Source organism: Sapajus apella, unplaced genomic scaffold, assembly GCF_009761245.1.
Source record: "Sapajus apella isolate SASKATOON/1434 unplaced genomic scaffold, GSC_monkey_1.0 scaffold10, whole genome shotgun sequence".
Lineage (NCBI taxonomy): Eukaryota > Metazoa > Chordata > Mammalia > Primates > Cebidae > Sapajus > Sapajus apella.
This window is the reverse complement of record NW_022436950.1, coordinates 43,095,027-43,113,728: the sequence shown is the minus strand read 5'-3', so window position 1 is coordinate 43,113,728 and position 18,702 is coordinate 43,095,027. Positions and strand designations below refer to the sequence as shown.

At 39.7% G+C, this 18,702-nt stretch overlaps 1 protein-coding gene across 5 annotated transcripts in view; it reads right to left on the bottom strand.

Moving 5' to 3' along the window:
• The window catches only part of HECW2 (HECT, C2 and WW domain containing E3 ubiquitin protein ligase 2), a 382,585-nt gene that overhangs the window by 134,351 nt on the left and 229,532 nt on the right, over positions 1-18,702 (bottom strand). For 4 of the 5 annotated variants that reach the window (XM_032278791.1, XM_032278792.1, XM_032278790.1 and 1 more), the window contains one exon: positions 7,029-7,136. In XM_032278791.1, coding sequence (XP_032134682.1) covers positions 7,029-7,136 — 108 coding nt within the window. Of the gene's footprint in view, positions 1-7,028; positions 7,137-8,735; positions 8,756-18,702 lie in introns of those variants that run through there. The other variant, XM_032278794.1, reaches the window with a different exon arrangement.

Below are 18,702 nucleotides of genomic sequence, written 5' to 3'. Positions count from 1 at the left end.
TTTTTGAAATAGCTGGACAGATGTGAGCAAACTTTACTCTCCCACTTGCTTTTTTCCAAGACCAATTGCATGTAGTATGCAAGAACAAACCTAAGTTGCATGCACGAGGACTGTCAAAGCAGAATGAAGTGTGGTAACATGCATGGGGGTTGAATTCTTTGGACATGAGCTCATTGGTATCACACTTTTAATGCTGGGGAAGCAACGTTCATGGTTCTGCCTGCAGCAGCACCTCATAGATAAAAGCAATGGTTAGTGAGTGAGCAGGTCATTTTTTCCAAAGAGAGAAGTGCATTTTTATAAGACATCTTCTCCTAGCTCTCTCTCAAGTCAGGATGCTATCTGCATTCCTAAGGTTTTAAGTCAACTAGGTAACAGATAATGAGACCAAAAAAAAAAAAGTGACTGCTTATTTTTTTTTTTTTGGAGGATGATAATCATGCCAACTTTGCTAGTTGAAAGCACACAAAAAAATAACTATTTTTGGTGATATTTTATTCCTTGCTATAACAAAATTCTCCAACCCAGATGACAAAGTAGAATCCCTGAAACTAAGATCAATGTATCCTGAATTGCACAAAAACAGATTTTGTGGGCATGATCCAATCCCTTCAAATGCTACTGAGCTGTGTTGCAGAACCAAAAAGCTCAGGGAATTTTCACAGATCACCCATTATAAAACCACACATGCAGGCTTGCCACTAGAGAGGAAAACAATCCTGGACAGAATGAAGAGTTGTTTGGGTAGGGATGGAAACTAGCTGGATCCTTCAGCAGGACATCAGTGAAGATTGCTGCCCCTTAAAATAGAATGTTCAGCTCTGAGTGGAAGTTTTCATCTTCAAGTATTATTTTTTAGAAAGTCACACAAGATTTTAAAAAAAGGTGTAACTAAGCAACATCCCCTCTGACAAAAGAGGAGAGCATCATTTTGGTTAATGTATTTGAATATTTTGGTTATTGGAAGAGATAACAGAAGAATACTCAGAAGGATGGAAAAGGGAAGTTGGTGCCCAGGGGCATGGGCTTCTGTTCCAGCTACAATGTGTAACCTCTAACTGCAAAATGAACATTTCAAAAAAAAAATGCTATTTCTGAGAAATATATACAAAGGCAGGTGGAAGTAAGCACAGGCATGATGACTGAGCATCCGGTTAGGGAGGAGCCTAGTGATCAACAGAGCCCAGCCCTGTTCATAAGAAGGGGAGATGGAGGACATGGACCAAAGAGCAATGAATGAGTCCATCTATCCTACATGCTTTCCTCACAGCCTGATGTGGCAGGCAATATCTCCCCCTGCTGGCCTCAAATTATGAAATATATATATATATATAATGTATTTGTATATATACATATTTGTATAGAAATATATTTTAATATTTGCATATATTTAAATATATCCATATATATATATATATGTCTCCATTCCTTTGGGCTGTAAAAAGAAGAGTATTTTGAATCCGCGTATCAAAAGCATGTTACCTCAGAGGGCAGCGAGCCAGGAAAAGGGAGAGGCATCCCGTATTAACCTGTAAGGACCTGCTGTCGGCTGAGCCAGGTCTAGCCTTAAGAGGAAGAGAGCAGAGCACAAGTGGCATCTCCTCTCCGAGGTCCCTTCTGAACAGCTGAAGCTGGTCATAGATCATAGCAATATATGGGCCCCTTTCTATAATCTTCAGGGTACGTTAACTTATAGTATTGCTAAAATACAAATTTAATACTCTGTATTTGGATGTTCTTAAAACAGGAAAGCCCATTTATTTTCAAGTTTCTGACTAATTTTCATAAATACAAATAACGATGTCCCTCAGGGTAGCAGCATGCCCACTCCCCTCTACTATGCGTCGGAGGGTGAACATTTGTGAGACATCACTTGGGATATATTCAAGGGCAAGTTGGGGAGGCAGAGAGGCTTTGAACAGTGTTTAGGAATTTAAACCTGTTCTCAAGCAACGGGATTTCTGTAACTGTGTGATTCTGACACTGCATTTTAAAGCAATTATTCTACTACCTGTTTAAAAGAAGAATATATGTCTAGGTTTGTATATAAATAAAGTATTTCCAAATAGATAACTTGACACTGGTTGTAGTGGTTGCCTTCAGGGTGGAAAAACTGGCAACTGGACATGAAGCTGGGGAAACATTTACTTTCAATTTTTATGCTTTTTAAAGTTATACTCTTTCGTATATTACCTATTCAAAATTATTTTTTAGAAAAGCAATCTCAGCTCAGCTGTATTAACCCTAGGCATTTATATAAGATTATATTTCAAGCCCTCTCTGAAAAAAAAGGTTTTATAAGCCACTCCCTGCAAGAAATGGTTTTGCCTCAGCTTAGGATCTCATCCATCATCTTAAATAGCTACACGATTCACTTAGGCAGTAGTTAACAGCCTGTTCCTATTTAGAGAGTCTGGATGTTCCCCAAGTTTCTAGAAGTTGAATATTTTGAAGCATAAAGATGGATGGAATATAAATATCCTTCTTTCTTTAATCATTTCTATTTTACTTAAATGGTAGAATAATCTTAAAAAAATCAAGCTAATTATAATTTATTCTAGAACATGACTTTAACTGTTGCCCTATGTGTTTTCATTAAGCTATTAATATTATAATTCTGATTCACAGCTTTGCTCCTCATGCTTTTGAGGAAATTTGCCCACATGCTAGTGACATGCTCACTTGTCAGTTATACGTCACTGCAAGTTGTCTTCTCTTTAACAAGGAACAGTGGAGCCTGAAATGGCCAGGCTTTCCTCTGCTAAAACTCAGAAAAACAAAAGGGACAATATCCATGCAGATATGGTGGAAACCTAATAGGAATAGAGAACTAACTGGACCTAAAATATAAAGTATGAGGATGGGGGATGAAAAGCATTAAATCTCCATCCAAGGGGCAAAAAGACCTTTCTGATATTGGTGGGAGGGGACTTAGAAATGGTGAAAGTTACAGAAACAGCTCTGATAGTAAAAATAAGAGACTGGGGCCACCCCCTCTTCATCAAATAAAAAGGCACCTTAACACACCTATTTTGGAAATTGTACCAACCTGAGCGCCACTCAGAGGGAAGACTCTCACTCACAATTGTCACTTGCATACTTTTTTCTAATCCTATATACATTTCCCAGGGCTGGGATAGGTAAGTATGTGAAACCACTATGTAATTTATACAAATATCAGGTTTTTGTCATATTCCTCAATGATCACCTATCAATTCAGTACATAGCAATGCAGGATGAAGTTTGGTACCTCTAAGCTCGCTCACTAATACAAGATTTAGTGAGTACCTAGAATAAGACCTAGTACAAAATAGCACTCAATGAATATCTCAGGATAGATAGGGAGATAGATGGACAGATGGATAGAAGGAAGGAAGAATAAAAAGCAAATATGAATAAATGAATGACCATGACCCATAAAAGACTGTATAGAATAAAACATACATTCTTGCATGCCAAGACAACTTTTGAAACCTCTTAAATTTTAAAACTCATGAATGTATACTGCACAGATGACCCATTCAGAGTCTGTGAGCCTGAGCTCTCTTGAGGAATATCTGTCTTATGACAAGCAGGTGCAGATGAAGTTGACCCTCCTCTTGAATGCCCAGAGGATCATCTACCCACATTTACACTTAGATTTGTCTTTCAAATCCATTCAGGAAGCCCTATACTGAAATAAGTTTGGACTAACTGCCTCCTCTGGGGATTTATCCAGACAAACTAAAGCCATCTTAAATTTACAAACAGCCCACATAGTGCTCAAATCCAGGTTTTCCCTAAAACTTTAATAGATCAATTATCAGAGGTTTTTAAAGTTTTGTTTGGATTTCTGGTGAGCTAAAGATAAACAAATTTCCTTTCTGCAGATGAAAACAAACATTTTAAAATACTTTAAGTTTTCAAGATTGGAGGTAGAAAATATTTTAGAAGCTGTCTTACTCTTCTCAATTTTTTTAAAAAGTTCCATGCCATCAGCTCCAGAGATTCAAGCAACATTCCATTGTGAGTTCCTTTAAGAATGCTGTAGCTAGACAATGGGTTTTAAAAATGACATCCAGCCGGGTGCAGTGGCTCACGCCTGTAATCCCAGCACTTTGGGAGGCCAAGGCAGGTGGATCACTGGAGGTCAGGAGTTTGAGACCAGCATGGCCAACTTGCTGAAACCCCAACTATACTAAAAATGCAAAAATTAGCCAGGCATGGTGGTGCATGCCTATAATCCCAGCTAGTTGGGAGGCTGAGGCAGGAGAACCACTTGAACCCAGGAGGTGGAGGTTGCAGTGAGCTGAGATCACACCACTGCAATCCAGCCTGGGAGGCAGAGCAAGACTCTGTCTCAAAAAGAATGAAATGACATCCAAAGACACAGACTTTATTTCTAGGCACTATAAATATGATTACAACTTCTTTTATATTGCAAGGGTAGGGATGGGTGTTTTGGGGGCTGGTGCTTCATTCTAATTAATGAAGAAAGACTTATTCAAAGGAGAATATTTCTGAAATATTTAACTTTAACTTACACTAATTTTATCAGTCTTTAAAAAAATGCATCACTGAATTCTAAAACAAACTTTTACAATTATGCAATCCTCCCAATTTTGTGAGAAGAATTAAGGCGGAAATGCTAAAATACGGAGAAAAGAAAAAGAAAAAAAGAAAAAAAATTTCCCTTTTCTTCATTCCCAACTCCTAGCTTCAATGTGAAGCCCATTTCTATTAAATACTAGGGGGAGATGTAGAGAAACCAGTCAAGACAGAGCTATTTAACTATAGCCTTATCAGTCAGGACATTATGAATCTCTAACACTTTCGAAGGGCGAAAGAAATCAATCACAGCAAAGGGGATACTCTGTAAATGGGCTTTTTCTCACATAATATTCCAAATTATAGCAGCATGTGGTACTGACTTCTTCCCAGGGGTTCACGTGAGGCTTGTAATATCAATCTGCGCACTCCAACAGGCAATAATTACCAGCAGCCTTCATCATTTTTGAGTGATTTTACTCCAAAGGAAGTGATTTTACCTTTTCCCCTGAAGTTCAGTTGGCAATTTTTCTCAGCTAGATCAGCCTTTTAAATACCAGGATCCTTTCAAAAGAGGAATCACATTGAAAGTAAAACCAGCTATTTCCCATTCCATTTTCCTCACATTCTTTTATCGCTTATTTCCTCATTACTTAGATAGTCGTACCAGCTGGAACAATGTTGGAAAGTAATGTAGACATAGGTAAGAAAAACAAATCATCCATAATTCCACTTGCCAGAAACCATCCTCATTCACATGTTGGCCAGTTTTCTTCCAAACTGTTTCCTATTTGCTGTGCTACTAGCTAGGATTCTGCTGAATATATCTGCTTCCCTTTTCTGACCTTCCTTTCTCTATGCTTTTTGTGAGCAGTTTCTCTAAAAAACTACATTTCTTTTAAGGATTAAAGAGATAATCCAGTCAGAAATTGAAATATGAAAAGAAGACATTCCTTATGGGGCAGAAGCAGGATTAGAGAAAGTTCTAAAATGTTGATTTACTACTAAGAATGGTGGAAGAAATTATCTCATGCCTTTAATAGCAATTCAAGTAATAGACATTAATCTTTTAAGACAACCATGTATTAGAAAAGTTTTATATGCTTCAACAAAAATATGCTTGTGGCAGGTTTCCATTTAATGAAATCTTAATGTTCACATTACCAAGTACTATCTTTAAGTACTAGTACCCACACACTCTCTTCTATATTAAATCTTTTGCATATACTAGTCTTAAGGCTCCCTCAGAAGCTCAACAACTCAGAAAAAGTTTAAAGAGCTCATTAAAGAAAAATAAGTTCTGTAAATGTAGAAGTTAACCTGGACCAACTACTAAATCATTTATTCCTTCATTCTTCTATATATTTCACAAAAATATATTGAGTATTTACTATTTTTCAATAGTATTGGTGGCAACTATAAATAACATCATCATACAACTTAAAAAGGGGCAAGTTATTTTTGTGAACCAGGTACTATATACAAGCATTTGAATTTACAAATGACTGTAACACTGGATTCGTTGGGTAACAGCTGAGTTATTTGCAGCCAGTGTCTGATTTTCTAGTGAGCTGACCTCAATGGCAGTGAGACCCAGGCCATTTCATCAACACTTTGAAAAGACTGGGGTCCAAACACGAAGTTATTCTGCTGCTGGCAAAAATTATAATGAGGTATTTCAAAGGCAAGTCATGTTATTAAATTAACTGAAATCTTGAATTATTCTTTCTGAAATTAATATGAATAAATATTAATTACAGATATAAAGCGTATATAAAATGTGTGAAGTATTAAAGTAGCCATGCATAATTTACATACCATACATTCATAATGTATATGTAAAATATAAAACGCACTATATATATTTATGTATATATACATGTATATGTATGTACATGTAATATTCATGTGCATATATATGTAAATGTGTATGTTTGTGTGTGTGTATATATATACACACATGTACCTACATAACTGTCCCTTGATATCCGTGGGGAATTGGTTCCATTACCCCCTCGAATGCCAAAATCTACAGATACTCAAGTTCCTTATGTAAAGTATCAGAGTACATGATATGACCTGTGTACATCGTCTCATATACTTTAAATTATCTCTAGATAATTTATAATACCTAATACAATATAAATGTTATGCAAATAGTTGTTATACTGTGTTGTTTATGGAATAACAATAAGAAAAACATTTGTACTTGTTCAGTATAGATACAATAACATCTTTTTTTTCGTGATCCACAGTTGGTTTAATCTGTAGATGTGGAATCCACAGATATGGATGGCTAACTGTATATTTAAACACACACAGTTTTTTCAAAATATGTGAACATTCTTTACTGAGCATTCTCTAAAACAATATATTTTCCATCATGGCAGTGGAAATCCAAACCAAAGAATTTCAAAATAACATTAAAAAAGACTCCATATATTTCTGCATACTTATGCAATGTTCAATAATAAGTTTATATTTCACACTCAATTACTTACGTTCCATGAAATAGGGCCCAGGCTCAATTCTCCATACAATTTGCCCTTTTTGTGTTCCAGTCACACCCCTGTTTTTAGAATCCCAGAAGTTGGCTGGAGAATTCTCATCTGGAAAAACCAAAGAAACACTTTTCAGCTTAATTATAACCTATCTCTTCTTAGCACGAAGACTAACATAAGCTCTAAAATAAATGGAAAGAAGATAAATGAGAAAATATAATGCACATTATTCTTAATGACTACGTCCTAGCAGAGTATTACTCAAGTTTCTACGATCGCATTTATGTGGGAGAAAGGGGGCTTGGTGGAAAGAAGGTGGCATCTCTGGGCTTGGCCAAGGTGGTCAGTGATGCAAGACAAAACTGCGAAGAACAAAGGGTACAACTGCCGCAACTTTGGCAATGAGCTGATTTATCACAAAGTGGTTGGGGTGAGCTTCCACTTGTAAAACCCCTTTATAAAAAGCAAAGGAAAAGCAAAACCAGGAGAATATAACAGGGCTCAAGATGGGATGAACAAAAGGGACATTAAGCTACACAAGTGAGTCAAGATACAGCACAGCTTTGCCCGGAACAGTTTTTAAGAAACACAAACCAAGTTTATCACATCTGCCAGGACAGTCTTTTGCAAAAAACCAAAGGTGTAGATTTGAGACAAGATAAGAAGAAAAAAAAAAGGAGTCTCTACAGGCTTTAGTGTGGAAGAAGAATATAAAGAACAGTGAGCCCCTAAACAGGCCTGAAAGCAGCATTTCCTGTGATTTCTGACTTCATGGCACAAAGAAAATGGTAATATTTGTCTGGGACACTAGATTCAACAGAAGCCATGCTTACAACTGAATACGACAGGCAGGGATGCTCCTGCTTCCTCAGGCTCTGACCCCAGCACCATGAAGACTGGGGATTCATATTCTGTAATTTGCTCACATGACACATAGTTCGAGGCTCTGTCTTAGTGGCCTAGAATAGGAAATGAAACTAGAAAACATGAAAAGGAGACCATTCGGAGTTTTATAGACACATTAAAAAGTATGTAGTGATCCTGGCTCTTAAAGTCAGATGTACCTCATTTTTTTCCCCAAGTCCCTTTTCAAGAAGGAAGGATTAAGGTTGCCCTTTAACTGAGAGTTGGAATAAAGCAGACAGGTGAAGTAAGAGCTACACTAAAAAAGGAAAGATGGAGAAAAGGTCCCAAGCCCAAAGAAACAGCCCTGAGATGAAAAACCTCTCTTCTTTTGAGCATGAGAAAAACAGAAAACGGGTCAAAGCAAGGGGTCTGAGGAATTTCTATCTTTTCTGTGGTTGCCCTACTAGTTTCATCATATTGACAAGCCAGAGAACTTTGGTAGAGGTGGTCCTTTCATGCATTTTCATTACGCACATTATAAGTCAAAGGCTCTTTATTGTGAAAGGCCAAGAAGCACCCACTGTTCTTTATAAGAATGGAAAGACATAACCCATTCATGGTACCACATCCTCTCCTAGACAAACAATGCAACCAAACAACTCTATTTCATCACAGAAATATAACTAAGAAGCTGATATTTACATGGTACTCAGACAATTGCTTAAAAATCACTAGATTTGAAAGGTATCACATGGCTCCTCAGGGCAGACCCTGCTTGCTGCATAACCATTGAGCTTCTACCTTGCCAACTGAACCTCAATTTTGTTCAAGGCAACAATGTGCCCTATTAAAAATACTCACCTCTCAGGCCAGGTGCAGTGGCTCATGCCTGTAATACCAGCACTTTGGGAGACCGAGGCAGGCGAATCACGAGGTCAGGAGACTGAGACCATCCTGGCTAACAGTGAAATCCTGTCTCTATTAAAAATACAAAAAATTAGCTGGGCGTGGTGATACTCACCTGCAGTCCCGGCTACTCAGGAAGCTGAGGCAGGAGAATCGCTTGAACCCAGGAGGTGAAGGTTGCAGTGAGCAGAGATAGCGCCACTGCACTCCAGCCTGGGTGACAGAGTGAAACTCCATCTCAAACAAACAAACAAACAAAAATCTCACCTCTCCAAAATCCCATCCAGCTAAGGGTGACATGTGACCTGGTTCTGCCCAGTGAGATGTAAGTGGGACTCTACTAGGTAGGACCTTAAGGAAAACTGTAATTTTCCTAATAAGAAGAGGACAAACTCAACATCATTTTGCTCTCCTGTGTACCCTCTTTTTGTCATACTGCCACATTGCTAAGATGGCAGAGCAAAAAGCTAGAAGCAATCAGGATGATTCGCTGAGCCCTGAGCCGCCTGCCTTCAGGCTTCTTGCTACCTAGAGTCCTATTTGGTTAAGCCACTGTGGTTGTGTGTCTGTTACCTGCAGCTGTACACAGTTCTTAACAGACATACTCAACTTAAAAACGACTCAATGATTCAGACTCATCATTTCTGACTTGATCTGGAATCCTCAGTTTGCACCATAGCTCCAGGTTAGACAACAAGGGTATTTGCTTTACCTTCTGAGAGAGACTTGAATTAGCAGAGCTGCTTGGATGCTGGGAAAAGGACTCTCATATTTTCACAAATAAATTTACTTATTAGCTACTGGTCACTTGAAAGGCACAGAAGATTGGACTCTAAAAGAAACAGAACACAGACATAGGAAATAGAGGGTGTCCACCTATTCACAAAGCTTTTTTAAAAAGTAGCTATGTACATGGGAAATGTCTCAAAAACGTTGTTGTGACAGTTTCCTTTCTCTCGAGGCCTTGGAAAAAATGAGGCAGTATCAAATCTGGCTTTAAGGAGCAAGCACTAGAATCACTGTGCTTGCTGCTCCTTAAAAAGCAGCTGTAAAAAAAGTCGTACCTTTTTTTTTTTTTTTTGAGACAAAGTCTCACTCTGTTGCCCAGGCTGCAGTGCAGTGGTGTGATCTCGGCTCACTGCAACTTCTGCCTCCCGGGTTCAAGCGATTCTCCTGCCTCAGCCTCCTGAGTAGCTGGGATTACAGGTGCGCACCACCACGCACAGCTAATTTTTTTCTTTTTAGTATTTTTAGTAGAGACAGGGTTTCACCATGTTAGTCAGGCTGGTCTCGAACTCCTGACTTCGTGATCCGTCCACCTCAGCCTCCCAAAGTGCTAGGATCACAGGTGTGAGCCACCGTGCCCAGCCAAGTTGTACCTATTAATGTGACCTCACTGTAAAAGGGTATGCATATTTGGTATTACTAAACTTTTTCTCCCCAGGCAATCAATTAAGCCAATAAATTAAGACAAACGCACTTCTGACATAACAATTTTGGGAACATGGACCATTGAGGGGCAAAAATTAGAATGGACAGGTAGAAATGGGATTGGGATGATGATGAGGACTGAGCCCTGGACAGAGGAGCTCCCTGAGGCTCCTTTACATGGTCCCTAGAAGGGAGTGTGGACAAAGAACTGGTGTCAGCATCTCTTATTCTAAGAGGGCCGCTAATATCATTTCCTTTGCTAGTTAGGTTCAACCCAAGGTAGAAATATTGTACCACCTGCATATCCTTGCTTAGTCTTAGAAGTAGGAAATAAGGGAGAATAAGTAATGTGTGCTTTCTTCCCAGACCCTTTACCATGAAGCAAGCCTAGAGTTAAGTGTTCAATTCACCCACCAGCTCCTATAGGTTGGGATAAACTATATATATCTCTGACTTAGTTCCCCTGGTTGGTTCATAGGCCATATAGAAAATTCTATTTCCATTTGGTGAAATCTTTTTTTTGAGATGCAGCTTGCTCTGTCACCCAGGCTGGATTATAGTGGCATTATCTCAGCTCACTGCAATCTCTGCCTCTTGGGTTCAAGCGATTCTCCTGCCTCAGCCTCCCAAGTAGCTGGCATTACAGGTGTGCACCACCATGCCCAGCTAATTTTTGTATTTTTTGGTAGAGATGGGCTTTCACTATCTTGGCCAGGCTGGTCTCAAATTCCTGATCTCAGGTGATTTGCCCACCTTGCCCTCTGAAAGTGCTGGGATTACAGGCATGAGCCACCGTGCCCAGCCTGGTGAAATCTGTGATATTCAAAGAAATCTGTGATATTCAAAGGTTGGCTCTTTGAAGTCAGGTAGCTAAATTGTACCATGAGTACTCAGGTTCACATAGAACACAAATGTTCCATATATGACAAAAAAAAAAAAAAAAGGTTCAGAAGTAGAATGAGCTGACCCTGAGCAGAAGCTGGATGGGCCTGTTTTGATTACAGTAAACAAGTCCTAATGCCACAGCCAGTGACCATCCTTTGGCCTTTATAAGGAAAGAAAGCTTCTGTGTAATTCCCTGCCAAGCATGGTGCTTGACAAGTAAGAGATACTCAAGTTAATATTCTGGTTATTCTAGATGAAAATTTTTCTTTGATGAGATCGTATTTTGTTGATAATTCATTATCCTTGACAGACACAAACACTTCCACCATCAAGTGGCAGCAACCCCTAATTGGAAATATAAATCCTGAGAAATGAACAACTTTAGGGACACAGAGCTCACATTACTGTGAAATGCCCACTGCAACTTCTACCACTGCTACTGCTCCTACTGCAACTAGCAGAGCCCTGGCCAGCCTTGGCACCTCATGTTAAGAAATGCCTAGAATGACTCATTCCTTTGCTTTGTTCCAAGAAGACAAATTTTAATTAATTCTTCAGATTAAATGTTTGTTCACACCTTTGTTTAGGTTGTGGAGTCACTTCTAGCCTAGCCTGAGAATCCTTTTAGAGTGATAGCATTTTCTCTGCTCAGATCTACAGTTCATGGATTTTTTTTTTTTGGCCAACATATTTTTTTCCTGTTAGCTATGAACCATTCTTTTTTATCCTCATTTAGTACCTGTTTGAGGTGAATTGGTCTTTTCAAAATGCCCCCATCCCAAAGTAAGAACAATAGCTGGCCTATGTGCAGTGGCTCATGTCTGCCATCCCAACACTTCAGTAGGACAAGATAGGAGGATCACTTGAGGCCAGGACTTTGAGACCAGCCTGGGCAACATAGCAAGACCCCGTCTCTACAAAAAGTAAAAATAAAAATTAGCTGGGCATGATGGTGCACACCTACAGTCCTAGTTACTCAGGAGACTGAGGCGGGAGTAGCCTTAGAGCCCAACAGTTCAAGGCTGCAGCGAGCTACGATTGTACCACTGCACTCTAGCCTAGATGATAGAGCAAGACCCTCAAAAAAAGAACAAAAACTGAATATAAAAAGGCATATCAAAGAAACAATTCTAAATCCTCTGTATGTGTAATGTAGAGATGATTATAAATGTATTTCTTCCTTTAACTGAGTAAAGGTTTCAACAGATCATAGACTGACACTGGTCTTTAAAACCAGGTTACAGTTGGCCATTTCCCTTTCTCATTCCTCTTAACAATTCCAAATCTGCCTCACTGTCCTCACATCCCCTACCTAATTTCCACCCTCTTTGGAGCAGGGCATCATGCATCCTATGGCATTCAAAACACAGAGGACATTAGGCCTGATCTCCTTTGATTTCTCCACCTCTCTACTACCATCTCCTCTGTATCTGTGCCTACTTCCTGCCTTCTTGCCCAGGGCTCTACTCCCTTTTACAGTGGGGCCCCCTTCCCTCCACCAGGCACTTTCTCTCATTGTAGTCTTTAAGCTTTTCTTCTAGAGGAACCTTCCACTCAACCTAGAAACCTGTCGGCTTCCATGAGGTATACTCTCCTGCTTTTCTCTTTGCTCTTTGACCAGTACCTTACTTGCCCTCTTTCCCATCCTTATTCCTATTTCTTCTCCTGCTGGGATTAAAGTGTCTGTTTTTGAGTTACAATAGAGTCTATATTACAGGAGAATATATTTGAGATAGTAACTTCCTAGTGGAAATGTAATTACAAAAAAAAAAAAGGAATATTGTAGATATCAATACACACACCCAAATACCTTCTAAATATGATTTTGTTTGATAAGCTTTATAGTAATCTTGTCCCTTCATGTCTCATGTCTTCTTTACGCTTTTACAAGTCTAGTTGGCTGCACATTTTCTCTAAATAGAAAAGTGAAACGTGTGTGTGTGTGTGTGTGTGTGTGTGTGTGTGTGTGCGCGCGCGCGCGCGCGTACTCAAGTGGTCCTCCCACCTTAGCCTCCAAAAGCACTGCGTTTACAGATGTGACCACCATGCCTGGCCATGATACCTATCCAAAGTGATTTCATTTTATTATTATTTTTAAAAATTACAACTTAGGGCTATTCCAATTAATCCTATTAGTAATACTGGAATTACTTATGTTAATTCTGCTTCTTCAAGGGAGAAACAAAGTGTTTGGACACAGGAGATAAAGGAATAGAAACAGAAAATTACAACACACAACCCTCTTCTATTAACTATACAGTGACTCAGAGAAATTTCTCAGAGCTTGTTAGTGAGGTAAGAAATTGGGCCCCTTTTCCTTCATGAAAACCACATCACTTTTAGGAAGAACACCTAGGGGTCTTAAACAGAATCTCTATATAGCAGACTTGCCAACATCTCCTGTACATTCACTGACACAGATCCTCACAGGTCACCTTCTCTTTAAGCTAACTGATCCTCCAGGGCAATGAATGCCCAACTCCATTGCCACAATGAATGAGGGGGAGTGGGCGGTGCTTCTTTAAAATGCTAATTCTTGCATGGTGGCTCACGCCCATAATCCTAGCACTTTGGTAGGTTGAGGTAGGCGGATTACTTGAGGTCAGGAGTTTGAGACCAGCCTAACCAACATGGTGAAACTCCAACTCTACTAAAAATACAAAAAATTAGCTGGGCATGGTGGTGCATGCCTGTAATCTCAGCTACTTGGGAGGCTGAGGCAGGAGAATTGCTTGAACCCAAGAGGCGGAGGTTGCAGCGAGCTGGGACTGTGCCACTGCACTCCAGCCTGGGGAATAGAGTGAGACTCCATTTGAAAGAAAGGAAAAAATGCTAATTCCTCTGCTGCTCTTCCAGAGATTTTGAATTCAGTAGGCTCAGGAATTTGAATTTTAGCAAGCAACCCAACCAGATGATTCAGATGCAGGTACCATAAAGACCACATTTTGAAAAATTCGCTCCATGGTTATTTCCAGGGAAGTTGAGCAATCACAGCAGTGCTGTGGAACACACATATCTCTTTGACTTGTTGAGATATGCCCTTTGAGAAGGACAAGTTGTCCCTCTCACTTGTTACCTTGTTCATTCATGCGACAGGTATTTATTAACTGACTGCTATGAAGATCATGAGCACCTATTTCCTGCCATAAAGAGCTAACAAGATAGTAGGAGGAGAATGGCACACAGATATAATGCAATGCAAAAAGATGGTAAAGGTGTGCATGTTTTGTTAAAAGGGACAAAAGAGGAGGAATGATTAATGTTCCTGGTGACTGTATATGATTCATATGGCTCTGCGCTGTTAGGTTTAAAGTGTCTTTGGAAAGGGTTTATGGAGATCTCCTTTGAGAAATCTGCAAATCTAAGGCAGTCATTGTTTTCTCATCCATTCCCTAGACATGTGTATTTCTTTACCTTCCATGGTTCAAAATTTGGTTCTATGAATGGCTATCAGAAACAACAAACAAGTGACCACATTTAAAGATGAATTCAGGGGTCAACGTTACTATTTTTGCTTGAGCCCCAGTAGATTAACCTTTCCTTCCCTGGAAAAGTTGGTAATTATATTAACCTACAATGTAATTATAGACAGTAATATTTTTTAAAACTGAATTTAAAAAAAAATGACACACAAAGCTAAAATAATATAAATACAAAATTTAATTTTTTTCAAGTTCTTTCTTTCTCATATTTCACAAACAAGGATGTTTGTGAAAATTATTTTTAAAATATTAATTTTTTTCCTGTACATGATTCTTGGATTTCCAGAAAATTATCCTTTTAAGATAACAAGAGAATATGTAGGAAATATGACCAGACATATCTAAACATATTCTAGATTTGGAAACGTTTTTATGCTTATATTAAATATCTCTAAAACCTCCATGCAGTACTAGAGATAAAAAAGAAACAAATAAAAGTATCCAAAGCACTTACCCTCCTACCAACCCAGAGGAGTTGAAAATAGAGGAGAAATTTTTTGAGAAAGATGCCATGTGACAGACTGTGCCAGAGAGAAGAAAAACAATACTTTCAAATTTTCTTTTGCTTTAAAGTAATTCCATCTCCTCTTTACATTTTCTTTAAAAAAAAAAGGCATAAACTTCTAAATTGATTTTTTATTACCTTTTGGATATAAATTAAAAACAACTATGTCCTGAGATTGGAACCATAAATGTGCTTGATCTTATTTTGGATACACTCAGGAATTAGATGCCTGTCTGGAATTTGGAATTGGAGAGTAATATTAAGCCAGGAGTTGAATCAAAATCATCATTCTAGACCTGGACAAAGAACTTCCCTTCAGAAGGACTGCTTGACTGTTAAAATGGTGCAAATGTACCAACATGTACCAGGCCAGTTACTCGAATCCCAGAGCAATGTTGAAGAGGAAACTGTGATGATGACTTTGAAAGCTGAGCTAGCCTGTAGGAGAAGGGTGGCTCCCCAACTCTACTAAACTTTCCAACTCTTTCACCAAGCTCCATGGTTATTTCCAGGGAAGTTTAGCAATCACACCAATGCTGTAGAACATACATATCTCTTTGACTGCTGTCCCTCTCACTTGTTATCTTGTTCATTCATTCATTTGACAGGTATTTATTGACTGACTACTATGAAGATCATGAGCACCTATTTCTTGCCATAAAGAGCTGCCAGGATAGTGGGAGGAGATTGGCACACAGATATAATGCAATGCAAAATATATCTGTGTGTATATATTTGGTACACTGAGTGTACCAAATGGAGCACCAATTTTATTAAGTGCTAGGAGAATTCACTGGCAAACTTCCTTATGAATTTGCCAACTTAGCATGTGTGTCTGACATGTTCAGATTACAATCATGGCAACAACCAGGCCACCTGCTAAGAGGGCACCTACTGGTGACTACAGGTTTGAAGCCACTTGAATGGCACCAGAATGATTTGCTGAAAATAACGTGCCCAAGATTGCAGAAATGGGCACCAGCACATTACAAGGCAGAAAAAAACAACACAGGCTGAGAAGAGCCAATGACAAGACTGCAAGGTCTAGCCTGGGGAATATCTGTGCACTGAAAGGTATGTAGGACATTATCTCTGACATGGACCCATCATTGCCCTGGAAGGGAATGCTGGCAGGGCGAAGAGGCACAGGGTACACTTGTTGAACTCATGCCACCGACTGCCAAGTTTGAGAGAGACGTTTTAATGCTGTGTCCTGTATAGTGGGGTATCATAAGCAGTGAGTGAAGCCAAACTGGAGAATGTGAAATGTTTCACTAGATCCAAAGTGGGTGACATATAGTCAAGTCTGAGCCACACCGCTGAGGGGTCACCTGTACACTCACACCTCTAGAAGTACTAGGCAAAGGGAGGAGGCTCTGCTAAGCAACTTCCTAGATAAAAATAATTGATCCTAAACTATTGATTAAATACTCATTTGACAAGGAAAAAAAATCATTGACAGCCCAGTGAGAAGAAACACTTGGACTCATTTCAGTAAATCCTTCCCAAGAGTTACAGTCATGGCCCAGTATACCAGATAATTAGGAGCAGTTCAGAAATGGCTTACAGAAGAATCAATTTCAAACACAGATCACACTGGCATATAGAAACATGTCTCTCTTCCGTTCAGTGGCTCCCTATTTCTCTCAGAGTGAAATTCAAAGTGTTTATGATGGCTTCCAGTGCCTACAGGACATGGCCGCCCACTCCTTCCAATTTCACTCTGACTTCACCCTTCCCTACCTTCCCCACCTCCTTCCTTTCTCCCCTCCAGCCACACTGACATCCCTGATGTCCCCAAAGGTGTGGTCAGGATTTGGCCCCAGGGACTGTGTTCTGGCCATTCCATTTGTCTGAAACTTCCCTCAGATACCCTATGGCTCAATTCCTTCCTTCAATTTTGTGGCTTATACATCACCTTCTCAATGAGGCCTACTCTGACTGCTTCATTTTGAAATGCAAGTCTTCCTCCAGCATTCCTGGACTATCTTACTCTGCTCAATTTCCTTTCCATAATCTTTATCACCTTCTCACATACTCTAGTTACACATTCCAATATAACATCTGTCTTCCTCTCTTGAATGTAAACTCCAGGAAGTCAAGGAATTTTGTTTATTCTGTTTACTAATGTATCCCAAGTGCCTCGAATAAAACCTGGCACATAGTAGGTGCTCAGATTTGGTTGACTAAAAGGTACTGATAATGAGAAGAGGCAGATAAATGCCTAGGTAGATAGGGGTGAGTCACTGGTGCAACACCACCTTCAGGCCAAAAATGGCCTGAAGGCTGAAAGACCAGGCTGCTGATTCTGGATGAAAGCTATGATCTGGAGTGAGAACCTCTGTTCCTGTTTGCCCGCCCTTTCCTCATTAGCTCTTTCTGAATAATGCTTTATAACCAATCGAACGTTGCCTTTTCCAATACTGCCTATGGTCTGCCCCTCCCCCATCTTCCTGCCTATAAAAACCCTAGGCTCAGCCACAATGAGACAGAAGGTCTGACTTAGGATGAGAGACCACCTTACCATCCCCTCTGCATTGAGTGCTGTTTTGTCACTCAATTAAATTCTCTGACCTCATCACCCTCCAATTGTCAGCATGACCTCATTCTTCTTGGACATGGGGCAAGAACTCGGGACCCACCAAATGCAGGTATTCAGAAGGCTATAATACTGTGGCCTTCTGCCCTCCACCAGTGGAGGGCAGCCACCCCGTGCAATGGGAAGTAATATCAGGGCCAAGCCCCGGCCCCAGAGCCATGGGCCGGAGTGAGGCAAGGGGCTGACTAGGCTAACATGCCACATATGCTACAGAGAGTGGAACTAAAAAAGTGAATTATCTTTAAGCTCTTTTAAAGAGCTTCTGGGGCTTCAGGACTGTGGGCACCTTTGGCTGGGCACCACCACATTCCCCTCAGGGTGACATAGCTGGTCAAGCCACAAGCCCTGCATGGAACCCACCACTATGCCAGTGCTTGGAATGGCTGGCCGGAGCCCATACTTGCTTGCTCACACACCTGCTGCTGCCAGGGGCTGAGCACACAGTTGTAGTGGCCACAAGATCCAGGTCAGAGCACAAGCCAAACATGGCCCAGTGAGCTGACTAAACAGGGTGTCTCCTGCTGTGAGCCCAGCAAACAGGCCAAGAAAAATCCTCAGTATCCTGATATTTTCTTTTGATTATATGATATTAATTGAATATTAGTATTATATTTTTTAAATATATAAAAGGGAAATAAAGGTCTCACCATGGAACACATAAAGCCTTTTTAAAGAGATCTCCATCTTATTCCATATAGAGAAAAACAAGGACAACATTGCAAATTCTTGGTAAGCATTATCAGGCAAATTTCATAAGGCCAGCTTAAACTCTAGATCTTTATAATAAGACTTACCAATTAACATTCACACTTAATTCATCCAGACTGCTGAGGTGACATTCAACTTTGTTTATATCCTACAGTTGGTCACATGAAAGCACAAAAAAGATTAAGAGGCTTACTTAAGATCGCATAACCAGTTTTTGGTAAGGCCTTTGAAACATCTTAAAGTTTCTTCTTGACACAGACTTTCAGACCATTTCTAAATTAAGATTTTTCCCCCCCACTGAATGTTTTACTA